Source organism: Scyliorhinus torazame, chromosome 1 (assembly GCF_047496885.1).
Source record: "Scyliorhinus torazame isolate Kashiwa2021f chromosome 1, sScyTor2.1, whole genome shotgun sequence".
Lineage (NCBI taxonomy): Eukaryota > Metazoa > Chordata > Chondrichthyes > Carcharhiniformes > Scyliorhinidae > Scyliorhinus > Scyliorhinus torazame.
In genome coordinates this window covers 355,002,787-355,016,581 of record NC_092707.1, presented here as the reverse complement: position 1 = coordinate 355,016,581, position 13,795 = coordinate 355,002,787, and the positions used below count along the sequence as shown (strand labels likewise).

Below are 13,795 nucleotides of genomic sequence, written 5' to 3'. Positions count from 1 at the left end.
CTTAATTTGTGAACTTTGTGGACTTATGGACTTTCTGATTTGTTCTGTTCTTCCGTTTAATCGTTCAAGTGGTTTGTATATCGTGTTCATCTCGTTATTCTTGCGACACGCTGTTTTACTGCACCAGGCACCTTCCCCTGTAAATAACTTAGTTTTCATGTACATAGTCCTGTAAATATTTTGCACACACGTAGTCAGGAGCATTCACCATACACTATTTATTGTCACGCAGGTACATTTTTTATAAAAGGGGGGATGTCATAATATACACCAGTATATCATGGTGCAGACACACCCTGATGGACACACAGTGGGACCAATCAACACACACAACACCGCAGCCAATCACCAGTGAGAGCACATGCACTATAAAGACAGGGGGCATCAGAGTTCCCGCTCATTCAAGCTGCAGCTAGCTAGGAGGACAGAGCTCACAGCCTGCAACACAGACATTCACCATGTGCTGAGTGCATCGACTGGTTAGGACAAGGCAAAGGTCTTTAGTTAAAGCTAGTATCGTATTCACCCACAGTCTGAGTATGTTTAAATAGTTAATGATTCAATAAAATAGTGTTGCACTATTTCAAGTGTTGGTGACCTGTATGTAATCCAGAACACCCAACACATCAGTGAGGCTGAAGGAGATTTCAGAGATAGGGAGGGATGAAGCCAAGGAGGGTTTTGAAAACAAAGGTGATGGCTGGGATTCTCAGGCCTGCCAGCTGCATTTTCCTGGGCGGTGCATCCTCAGTGGTAGCGGGAATCACCATCCCCGCCACCTGTCTGCGAGCTGGGGACAGGGTCGCGGAGGGGGCACCGGAGTGGTGAGCGCTGGCTGCAGTGCGGTTCGTGAGACACCCCCAACGTCTGCTCATTTCCACCCCCCTTTCTCCCAATCCCCTTTGCGGTCAGCCCAGACCAGCTCACCCCTCACTCCCTTCTGGCAGAGCACCGAGGCAGGTTGCAACATTGTGCGCAGGTGTTTAATGTGAAAACATATATACAGATATTAATACTGTGGCTACCAGGGCAGGTCAAAGGCTAGGAATCCTACGGCAAGTAACTCACCTCCTGACCCCCCAAAAGCCTGTCCACCATCTACAAGACACAAGCCAGGAGTGTGATGGAATACTCACCACTTGAGTGGATGAGTGCAGCTCCAACAACCCTCAAGAAGCTTGACACTATCCAGGACAAAGCAGCCCATTTGATTGGCTACCCATTCCACAAACATTCACTCCCTCCACCACCGACAAAAGTGGCAGCCATGTGTACTATCTATAAGATGCACTGCAGTAACTCACCAAGGTTTCTTAGACAGCACCTTCCAAACCCACGACTAGTACCATCTAGAAGGACAAGAGCAGCAGATACCTTGGTATCCCACCACCTGGAGGTTGCCCTCCAAGTCATTCACCACCCCGACTTGGGACTATATCGCTTCTCCTTCACTGTCACTGGGGCAACATCCTGGAACTCCCTCCCGAACAGCACAGTGGGTGCACCTACACCTCAAGGACTGCAGCGGTTCAAGAAGGCAGCTCACCACCACCTTCTGAAGGGCAACTAGGGATGGGCAATAAATGCTGGCCTAACCAGCGACGCCCACATCCTGGAAATGAATTTAAAAAGAGGTTTGTGCCCTAGCCCCTACCGCTAAACTGTGCCCCGCACCTGTGCCAATTTAAGTGGTGTCTAACTTTCTGGCCTCACATATGCTAATGTTACGGCCAGGCGGATTCCCAGATGCTACATCAGAAGTGAGGACGGCCTGCTGTGATTCCCACCCTGCGCACTGAGTCCCCTGTGGCAGCAGTCTTCTGGGACGACTGGGCCTGGATGGCCAGGTGTCCAGGGTGGCGTGGTGCCATCCTGTTCTGCCTGCTGCCCACCAGATGCGCCAGGGACAGGAGAGGGTGGAGTCTGAAGCACTGTGGTGTTCCGGCACCTCCCCTGTGGGAGTCATAGGCACTGGTCCCATCACCGACTCCTCCCTCGGGGTGCCCGATGACCCCCGGGCTGCTCCTTGGGCCGGGGGAGCGAGCGGAGTTAACCCCTGAGGCTGCCCGTCTCCTGGCGCTGCCAGTCCTGGAGACCCGCTGCCGTCTTGACCAGGGTCCGCATGCTCGCAGCCATGGAGCACAGGGAGTGGACCACCTCCATCTGGGACAGCACCATATCACAAATTAACTGTGCCACCACCTTCTGGGTCTGTGCCACATCAGCCAGTGACTACGCCATCTGCCTAAGGGACTGGACCACCTCCCTCTGCAACTGTACCACGTTGGCCAGGGGCTGTTACTGAGCCAGGCTTAGGAGCGCTGCTGCAATGTCCAGATGGCCCTGGCACATGGCTGCCTATGAGAGGGCAGCCCTGTCCTGAGCCTCAGCCACTACCTCAGCCCAAGCCTTGGACATGCTGATCTATAGCCATAATCTTTGCCCCTCAAAACGTCCACCACGGACGCCTCCCGTGTGGTGTTGGCCTGGGTGGAACGCACGGCCGGCATCACCTCCTACCCCTGCACGTGGTTGGACTCCTCCAACTGCACCTGCAGGTTCTAAATTCTCATGTAGTCCCAGGCTCTGCATCTCCACAATCGATGGGCCCATCCATTCACAAAGCCTGAAACCTGTCTGGATGCAGCTAGTTTCTGGGGTCGGTTCTCCAACTGTCCGACTACTCGGGAGTCCCCACCTCTACCTGCTGTATCGGAGAAGGTGTGTGATGTGTGGTGCATACCAGAGGGATCCCAGGAGCCCCTTCAGTAACATGCCCAGGTCAGTATCTCTGGGATGGTGGAGGGTGTTGGAGACACTGTCACGGGAAATCTGTGTCATCCTCGGACTCGGGTCTGGGGTGTCCTGGTTTTGGGTCAATGGCTCCCGTTCGTGTCGGTATCGTCCTCCTCGCAGGTCGGCACCTGGGGTCCTGGCTGTGGCTGTGGTTGTGTTCGGGGGCAGGGAACACCAGAAAGGCCTGTCCCATCACCAACAGGTCGCGCAAGACACATGATTAGACCGCGGTCCGGGTCGGGGAGGGGGAAGAGGAGTGGCCACGGGGAGAGGAGTGGGGGTGGGGGGAGTGTTGGTGTGGGGTGAGGGTGGGGGGGGGGGGGTAACACACGTGTCATGTGGAACCCCAACCCAGCGGGGTGTCACTTACTTGCACGATGCTGCCTGCCCTTTCTTCGGGCCTGCTGACCACATCCACGGCCCACTGCTGTGCAGAGTGATGGGCCGCAGGTCGGCAGTCCCCCTCCAGTCCTCACCCGCTCCCGCCAGTCATGGGCAGCCTTCTCCTGGGGGGGGGGCACAGAAAATGCACAGTGTTAGAGAGTTGAATGCATGCAGCCTAGGGTGGGGGGTAACTGGTGGCATCAGTGGCCAGGGCACCTGGCCATGGCAGTCGGTATGAGTGCCGGCATGTGGTGCAGGGTGGGGGTTTGGCCACCCTCCCGGTGGAGGGGGAGATGCTTACGCGTGTGTGGGACGGGGGTTGGTGCCAGGGGCACAGTGCTGCCTATTCGCCCTGGCCACCCTAAGGAGGTTGTGGTGTTTTTTCCTGTACTGCTGGCTGGTCCGGATGATGTTACCCACGGCGCAGACCACCTCTCCCACCTGCCTCCAGATATAGCGAAAGGCGGCGGCTGGCAGCTTCCTTCCTGGCCTGGGGCACAGGATCACCCGCCTCTCCTCCATGGCATCTAGCAGTCTCGAGCTTCTAGTCCGTGAATTGCAGGGCCACATTCCTCTCTACCATCTTGTTGGCTGGGATGGTGTGTGTGGAGAGTGCAGTGTGTATATGTGGCTGAACCTTGTCAGCCTCCTGGGTGTCAATCGTGGATCCCGCAGTGGTGATATGCCTATGGTCTAGATCATAGATGGATGGTGTGCGACCTCTGACCAGCAGGTGGCGGTACAGACACACCATGCAGTCTCTAGACCAAGGTCGTGTGACCTGTGACTCCAATATAAAGGGAGACACATCTGGCCATCTTCAGAAGAAGATTGAAAGGGTAAGGAGACTGTGGTAGCCTGTGTAGAGGTATTACGGTACCTGGTAATGCTGGAACACCATTGGTAGATATTGTATGTTTCCTATTGGTCCAGCTGTATGGTAGCTCCACCCTGCAAGGAGGGGGATAAGAGCCCGTGCCGCCCCAGCAGCCTTTCTGTACCTGAGCTGCTGGGGGAAATATCTAGCTTATTAAAGCCTTCTGTTGTACTACAACCTCGCTTTAGTGGTCATTGATCGTGCATCAATTTAATAAGCTAGATTTAAAAGGATGGAGCTCCGAATGAAGCCGGAGTGTCTGCAACTCAGCCCCCATGCGGCAAACTCAGCGGCAATCTTCAAGCATTGGCTGGCGTGTTTTAACGGATATCTCGGAACGGCCGAAAACACACCCATGGGAGAAAAGAAATTGCAAGTCCTGCACTTGAGAGTGAGCCTGGAAATTTACACCCTCATCGAGGACGCGGACGACTTCGTTGCAGCAATGAAGTTGCGAAAAGGAAATTATATTCGCCCGGTAAACCAGGTCTACATCCGACATCTGCTGGCAATGAGGCGACAAATCCTGGGGAATCACTGGAAGAATTCTACCGTGCACTCCTGGTGTTGGGGAGAAACTGCAGCTGCCCGTAAGATTCGTCGAGCGACCACACAGAACTTTTGATCTGGGACGCTTTTGTTGCAGGTATACTGTCCTCCCAAATCCGCCAGCAATTGCTGGAGAAAGACCTCAAGGAGGCACGGGCCCTTGCAGGCCCCCTGGATGTGGCCTCCCGAAATGCCCGTGCTTATGTCCCCGACCTCGCGGCAGCCCCCTGGGCAGCGTGGAACCCCTCCGCGGCGGACCCCGAGACATCTCCCATCCCCCCACAAGCTTGTGCTGCAAGGCGGCCTGGCAACCCCGGGGGCCCCACTGCTACTTTTGCGGGCAGGCCAAGCGCCCCCGGCAGTACTGTCCGGCCCGTGTATCCACCTGCAAGGGATACGGTAAAAAGGGCCACTTCGTGGTGGTATGCCAGGCCTGGGCGGTCGCTGCGGTCTCCGGTGGCGAATGCGGACCGCCACCACAACCCTCTCCATGGTCCCCGTGTGGCCAGCGGGCGCCACCATCTTCCTCCTCCAGGGCCACGTGCGGCCCCCGGGAGCCGCCATCTTGTCACGCGGACGCCACATGCGACGGATGGGCGCCGCCATTTTGTGCACCCCCAGCCATTTGCGACCAATGGGCGCCGCCATCTTGGATGGACTCCCAGGACCCCAACTCGGCTGACCATACACCGCCCGAAGAGAACACTCAACTGCTGCCTCGATGACCCTGGACCAGTCCCGGCCTTGAACACTCTCAACTGCTACAACTACAGTACTAATCAACGGGTACGAGACATCCGACTTAATCGACTCTGGGAGCACGGAGAGCTTCATACACCCCGACACAGTAAGGCGCTGTTCTCTCCCCATCCACCCCGTTAATCAAAAAATCTCCCTGGCCTCCGGTTCCTACTCAGTAGAGATAAAGGGGTTTTGCGTCGCAAACCTCACGGTCCAGGGAAGGGAGTTTAAAAATTACCGGCTCTACGTCCTTCCCCACTCTGCGCGGCCACACTCCAAGGGTTAGACTTCCAGTGCAATCTACAAAGTCTAACTTTCAAATTCGGCGGCCCTATACCCCCTCTCACTGTCTGCAGCCTCGCGACCCTCAAAGTCGATCCGCCTTCCCTGTTTGCGAACCTCACCCCGGATTGCAAACCCGTCGCCATCAGGAGCAGACGGTACAGTGCCCAGGATTGGATCTTTATTAGGTCAGAGGTCCAAAGGCTACTGAGGGAAGGAGTCATTGAAGCTAGCAACAGTCCCTGGAGAGCTCAAGTAGTGGTGGTAAAGACCGGGGAGAAGCATAGGATGGTCATCGACTACAGTCAGACCATCAACAGGTTTACGCAGCTGGATGCGTACCCTCTCCCCCGCATATCCGACCTGGAGTGCGCATTACAAGGTCTTCTCCACGGTGGACCTTAAGTCCACCTACCACCAGCTCCCCATCCGCACTAGTGACCGCAAGTACACTGCCTTCGAGGCAGATGGGTGGCTCTACCGCTTCTTAAGGGTTCCCTTCGGTGTCACTAACGGGGTCTCGGTCTTCCAGCGCGAGATGGACCGAATGGTTGACCGGTACGGTTTACGGGCAACATTCCCGTATCTCGATAATGTCACCATCTGCGGCCCCGACCAGCAGGACCACGACACCAACCTCCGAAAATTCCTCCAGACCGCAAAGATCCTTAACCTTACATATAACAAGGATAAATGCATGTTTAGCACCGACCGCCTAGCCATCCTCGGCTACGTAGTGCGAAATGGAGTTATAGGCCCCGACCCTGAATGCATACGCCCCCTTATGGAGTTCCCCCATTCCTCACTGCTCCAAGGGCCTGAAGCGCTGCCTAGGATTTTTCTCTTACTATGCCCAGTGGGTCCCCAACTATGCGGACAAGGCCCTTCCCCTGATCCAATCCACAGTGTTCCCCCTGTCGTTAGAGGCCCGCCAGGCCTTCAGCCGCATCAAAGCAGACATTGCAAAGGCCACGATGCATGCCATCGACGAGTCCCTCCCCTTCATGGTCGAGTGCGACGCGTCTGAGGTAGCTCTGGCGGCCACCTTCAACCAAGCGGGCAGACCCGTGGCCTTCTTCTGACGTACACTCAATGCTTCCGAAATCTGCCACTCCTCAGTCGAAAAGGAGGCCCAGGCCATAGTAGAAGCTGTGCGACATTGGAGGCATTACCTGGCCAGCAGGAGATTCACTCTCCTCACTGACCAACGGTCGGTTGCTTTCATGTTCGATAATGCACAGAGGGGCAAGATAAAATACGATAAGATCTTGCGGTGGAGGATCAAACTCTCCACCTACAACTACGAGATCTTGTATCGCCCGGGAAGCTAAATGAGCCTCCTGATGCCCTGTCCCACGGCACATGTGCAACGCACAAGTGGACTGCCTCCGAGCCCTCCACGAGGACCTCTGCCACCCGGGGGTCACTCACTTCTTCCACTTTATCAAGACCCGCAACCTGCCCTACTCCATCGAGGAGGTCAGGACAGCCACCAGGAATTGCCAAATCTGCACGGAGTGCAAACCGCACTTCTACAGGCCAGAGAAAGTGCACCTGACAAAGGCTTCCCGTCCCTTTGAACGCCTCAGTATGGACTTCAAAGGCCCCCTCCCCTCCACTGACCGCAGCACGTACTTCCTGAATGTGATTAACGAGTACTCCCGATTCCCATTCGCCATCCCCTGACCCGACATGACCGCAACCACCGTCATCAAGGCCCTCCATAGCATCTTTACACTGTTCGGGTTCCCCGCTTACATACATAGAGATAGGGGTCCTCCTTTATGAGCGATGAACTGCGTCAATTCCTGCTCAGCAAGGCCATTACCTCAAGCAGGACGACCAGTTACAACCCCCGGGGTAACGGACAGGTAGAGAGGGAGAACGGAACGGTCTGGAAGACCGTCCTACTGGCCCTACGGTCCAGGAATCTCCCAGTCTCCCGCTGGCAGGAAGTCCTCCCGGATGCCCTCCACTCCATCCGGTCACTGCTTTGTACCACGACCAACCAAACACCTCACGAACGTCTCTTTGTCTTCCCCAGGAAGTCCTCCTCTGGGGCCTCGCTCCCGGCCTGGCTGGCAGCTCCCGGACCCATCCTGCTCCAAAAACACGTGCGGGCGCACAAGTCGGACCCGTTGGTCGAGAGGGTCCATCTTCTCCATGCTAACCCCCAGTACGCCTACGTGGCGTACCCCGACGGCCGGCAAGATGCGGTCTCCCTACGAGACCGGATGCCCGCCGGACCCCCACGCACACCCCAGCCACCAGTCCCACCCTCCCTCCCACCGATGCACCTTACAGCCGCCCCCTTTCCAGGAGGATCGGTCCTTCCGCCGGCTCTGTCTAGGCCCCCCCGCCCACCGACGCACCCTGCAGACGCTCCCTTCCCAGCTCAACCGGCTTCCCCACCAGCGCCGTCTAGGGGTGTTGAAGCTGCCACAGAGATCGAGGCCACGCTCCCGGAGTCACAGACACCAGAACATCCACCGCATCACCACTAGAGCTTCAACGATCACAGAGGTCGACCAGGGCCCCCGATCGACTGATTGCTTCATTTTAAAGTGTATATAGTTAATTGTGAATCTGTAAATAGTAACGACAATAAGACAAAACGCTGTACGGAGGTATTACGGTACCTCCATAATTATAATTTCTACCACGTTACCATGTTGGAATATCAAGCCACCACCCCCGCCGGACTCTTTTTTAACAGGGGGTGAATGTGGTAGTCTGTGTAGAGGTATTACGGTACCTGGTAATGCTGGAACACCATTGGTAGATATTGTATGTTTCCCATTGGTCAAGCTGTATGGTAGCTCTGCCCTGTAAGGCGGGGTATAAGAGCCCGTACCGCCCCAGCAGCTTTCTTTCTGTACCTGAGCTGCTGGGGGAAACATCTAGCTTATTAAAGCCTTCAGTTGGACTACAACCTCGCTTTAATGGTCATTGATCGTGCATCAGAGACATACGTGTGAATGGTCAGTGCTAGGTGCACGTTCCAGTGGAGTAGTTAGCAGACTCCATGATAACGTGCTCTGTATCAGATTGCTATCTTACCACACGAGACTCAATATAAGACTCTAGTTTGGACAGTCGCTGAAGCGGTCCAAGTGCGGCGGCACTTTTGCTGTCGTAGAACTCCACAAATCTTGCGCTGTTGTCAACACTTAGTCTCGGGAACGGAGAATTCCTCCGGTAGTGTTTCAGTCAGCAACCTAAGAATGTAGCACAACAATCATATAATTGACTTTGTACATTTGGATCTTTAATCATTGTGCTTTAAACTTAATGGTCAAAATTAATGACCTTTTACCCTGTAGTTCTGGAATCTCTTGTGTTCAGATGTGATGGCCTGGATGGTATCAAATTCCAGTGTGGTTGATTTGCTACCATATCCGGAGCTTGACACTGTGTCAAATTGGAATGGATTGGATTTGTTTATTGTGACGTGTAACAAGGTACAGTGAAAAGTATTGTTCTGTTTGCAGCTCAGACAGGTCATTCCGTACATGAAAAGAAAATACATAATAAGGAAAACATACACGAAAATATATAACAGGGCAAACATAAAATACACAATGTAAATACATAGGCACGGGCATTGGGTGTGATGCGACCATCGATTCACTCGAGACAGAGAATAGAAGAGAACAGAGGCTTTAATCAACTGGAACAGTGCCTGCCTGCGACTGCTCTACAAGTGAGAGCCGCCGACAGGGCAGCTGCTCTTATACCTCCCCTCAAGGGGGCGGAGCCAGGGGCAGAGCCCACAAGGGCACCAACATGATACAATTCATTTAGAACAGTACAATGGTCCATAGGTGGAGCCCACATGGGCAACAGCGTGGTACAATGTAGTACAGTGGTGAATGGTTACCATAATACCTTCACCACAGGGTGTAGTACTACTCGGTAAAGAAAACGTGTGAAGAGATCAGATCAGTCCAGAAGAGGGTTGTTTAGGAGTCAGATAACAGCGGGCAAGAAGCTGTTTTTGAATCTGTTAGTGCGTGTTCTCAGACTTTTGTATCGCCTGCCCGATGGACAAAGTTGGAAAAAGTTGGAAGAGTGAGTAAGCTGGGTGGGTGGGGTCTTTGGTTGATTATGCTGCCCACTTTCCCCAGGCAGCGGGAGCTGTAGATAGAGTCAATGGATGGGAGGCGGGTTTGTGTGATGGACTGGGCTGTGTTCACGACTCTCTGTAGCTTCTTCCGGTCTTGGGCCGAGCAGTTGCCATGCCAGGCTGTGATGCAGCCCGATAGGATGCTTTCTATGGTGCACCTGTAAAAGTTGGTAAGAGTCAATGAGGGCATGCCGAATTTCCTTAGCTTCCTGAGGAAGTATAGGTGTGTTGTGCTTTCTTGATCGCAGCGTTGACATGGGTGGACTAGGACAGAATGTTGGTGATGTGCACACCTAGGAATTTGAAGCTGTCAACCATCTCCACCTCAGCCCTATTGAAGCAAACAGGGGTGTGTACAATTCTTTGCTTCCTGAAGTTAATGGCAGCTCTGTGGTTTTGCTGACATAGTGAGAGAGATTGTTGTCTTACACCACTCCACTAGGTTCTCTATCTCCCTCCTTTATTCTGACTCATCTTTGTTCACGATCCGACCCACTATGAATCCTTCCAAAACTCAAATAATGAAAATGTAAGTTAATGCATTCTTTTAAGCATGAAAGTAAAATAATAGAATGTAATTGTATTGAGAATTCAAACAACTATATTGCATGAAATAATTTCAAGGCTTTGGTCAGGATATTTAAGGTTTGCATTCTGTTTTTTAATTACTGACTTATTATCATTACTAAGGAACATATATTTCTCCACGACTCGAAGCCTCTGCAGTGGAACAAATGATTTTACAATGGAGAATATTAACAATGCAAACCAATGCTCTGCTATCTTGATGACATGATGGGTCTCCATTGCTTTGCAAGGCATTTCACCTTTAATAAGGAACGATTTCTATGTGACCTTTCTGTAATACAGCGTGCTAAAAGCAGTGATCTGAAAATGTTTTCATTTCAGTTGATAATAGTGTCTTCAAGAAGTTTCCTGGAAGTTCAAATTCAGGAAGCAATTCCCTGCTGCCAGGCAATGTGCATGGACAAGCTCACTACCCGACACCTGCACGCAGGCGCCATCGAACCACCTTCAGCCAGGAGCAACTGGAACATCTGGAGGCCATTTTCAGTAAAAACCATTACCCTGACATCTACTGTAGGGAGGAGCTGGCCAAGATAACCAAACTTAATGAGGCACGCATCCAGGTATGAGATTCTTTGAACAGAGCTGATCAGCCAACTTAAAATGCATAATTATAAAATGTGTAACAATGCAATATTTTTGTTTTTATGTATTTGTATTCTATTTTTTCAATTTACAAATAAAGCTGTTTGTTGTTTACAGTGATTTTTACATGCCTCGCCCCCCCCCCCCCACCCTCCCTTTCCTCCCCCCCCACCCTCCCTTTCCTCCTTTGGTAGCTTAGTTTCCCTCTTAGTGCTGACATCTGCTCTGGACGTCACATATGCGTTCCGCTTCTTTCTGTTGTGGTTTTTAGTTGTTGCCATCAGAGTGGGAGGGAGGGGTGTGGCTACATGGCCCCTCCTCTCCTCCCTTTTTCTTCCTGTTTCGTTCTGTGATTCCCTTGGGTTTCCTTCTCTCTCCTTCCCCCTCTGCTTCCTTCCCTTGTGTATATCCTCCTTTGTATTTCCGCCCTCCTTCTTCCCCCCCATCCTTGCTCCCCGCCCCTTCTTCTTCGTTATTGGCCTCAAACAGGTCTTGGAACAGGTTGATGAATGGCCCCTGCTCTTTGTGGAAGCCCACGTCCGACCCTTGGATGGTATATTTAATCTTCTCCAGGTAGAGAAATTCCGACAAGTCTGCCACCCAGTCTGCAGTTGTGGGAGGTGCTGCTGATCGCCAGTCAAGCAGGATTCTCCGGTGTGCGATTAAGGAAGCAAAAGCAAGGGTGTCCCCCCTCTTCCTCATATGTAATACTACCACTGTGCAGCCACAGCTAAGAGGGTGAGGGAATGAATACGAGAACCCAACATGGAATGTGTGAGGCTGGAGGAGTCCTCTTGCAAGGGAACACCCTCCTGGCCCTCGCCACGGCAGAGCTCCCATCCCTTCCAACAAAGTACACATCCTGCCCAGTGGTGGTAGCCACATTAAAAACATGGCACCAAATGAGACAGCATTTTGGTTTAGCTGAGATGTCCCCCATCTGCGGCAAACACAAATTCCCACCAGCCATGCTCAACGCCACCTTTAAAAATTGGAGACAGAATCAGGGACTTTTACATAGGGGACAGACTTGGGACCTTGGGCGAACTGACGGAGGACCTGAACCTACCAACAGGGCAGGAAAGCAGGCATCTCCAAATTAAACACTTCACCACAAGGAGATGGCAAGATACCCCGGGGCCCCGAGGGACACACTACTAGAGGAACTAATAAACATGGACAGGAAGGAGGGGGGGAACTGTGGGAACATATACGGATAGTTGCTGGATAGGGCACGACTACCACTGGGCAGAGCCAGACCAAAATGGGAGGACGAATTGGGGACAGAAGTGGATTGGGGACTCTGGAGTGAAGCACTGAGTAGGGCCAACTCCACCTCCTCCTGCGCTAGGCTAAGCCTCATGCAGTTCAAAGTGGTGCACAGAGCTCACTTAAGCAGAACCCGAATGCGCAGGTTCTTCCCGGGGGTGGAGGACAAATGGGAACAATACCAGGGTGGACCGACCAACCACACCCACATGCTCTGGGCCTGCCCCAGACTTGTCGGGTTCTAGACAGCCTTCTTTGAGGCGATGTCCAAGGTTGTGGGGGTGAGGGTGGTGCCGTGCCCGAGATTGGCAGTCTTCGGGGTGTCAGACCAACCAGAAATGCTTTTAATTCTACCCTTCAGTTTTTAAAAAGTATTTATTAGTCTAAGTTTGGGCAGCATGTGGCACAGTGGTTAGCACTGCTGCCTACGCCGCTGAGGGCCTGGGTTCGATCCCGGCCCCGGGTCACTGTCTCTGTGGAGTTTGCACATTCTCCCCGTGTCTGCGTGGATTTCACCCCCACAACTCAAAGATGTGCAGGTTAGGTGGATTGGCCACGCTAAATTGTCCCTTAATTGGAAAAAAAATAGAAAAGAATTGGATGCTCTTAAATTTATTTAAAAAAATTTTTTTTTTAATTATTCTAAGTTTAATGCCCTTCCATTTGAATGTTGGCAAAGCATTGTAATAAACAAAACGTATTCTTAAAAATGTATAATCATCCTCATAGATGTGCCTTAGCAGGAATCTGGTTATTTTGTTGAAATCCAGACACCCTGCTGTATTACATCGGAACGTCGGGCAAGAATTCACTCTTGCTTTGGGGATTGGTTGCAAATTTTGGATTTCTTTGGTCTGCTCTAGTTTATTGCTATTGAAGCATTGGAATTGTGTACATTCAAAATGCTATGTCTACTTTTACTCAGAAGGGCGGCAAGGTGGCACAGTGTTTAGCACTGCTGCCTATGGTGCTGAGGTCCCAGGTTCGATCCCAGCCCTAGGTCACTGGCCGTGTGGAGTTTGCACATTCTCCCCATGTCTGCGTGGATTTCACCCCCACAACTCCCAAAAAAGATGTGCAGGTTAGGTGGATTGGTCACGCTAAATTGCCCGTTAATTGGAAAATATTAATTTGGTACTCTCAATAAAAAAAAACCTTTTACTCATAAAGTACAACTGGTGGAATTTTCACTGGCTGAAATTCTCTGCCATTGGGATTTTCTGTTCCCGCTGGCAGCGCACCCCCGCCCGCGAGTTCCCCGGTGGTATAGGGTGGCTACAATGGAAAATCCCATTGCCAAGTGGCGGAACGGAGAATTCCGCTCCCAGTGAACGGCGCTGCCGAGAAACATGCGGCTAGATGACCGGAGAATCCAGCCCCCGTATTTGGCAGAGTGCGAGTGGCGGAAAATGCGGCGTTGATGCCGCCGGCACCAACGGCAGCTTTCTCTGCCGTATCGTTGGGAACAATGGCAAGCTGTGAGACCCATGAAGTCACATCGGCAGGGTGGACTCTGATTGAACCCACCCACCAGCAACTTAGTTTTTGAAAGATTGGTGCACCATTTTTAAAAGTCATGCTAGTGCACAAAAGGTCAT

General features: G+C 52.4%; 1 protein-coding gene across 1 annotated transcript in view; it reads left to right on the top strand.

Moving 5' to 3' along the window:
- The window catches only part of prop1 (PROP paired-like homeobox 1), a 124,688-nt gene that overhangs the window by 53,364 nt on the left and 57,529 nt on the right, over positions 1-13,795 (top strand). The window contains exon 2 of the mRNA XM_072510504.1: positions 10,665-10,906. Within this exon, the coding sequence (XP_072366605.1) occupies positions 10,665-10,906 (242 nt within the window). The remainder of the gene's footprint in view (positions 1-10,664; positions 10,907-13,795) is intronic.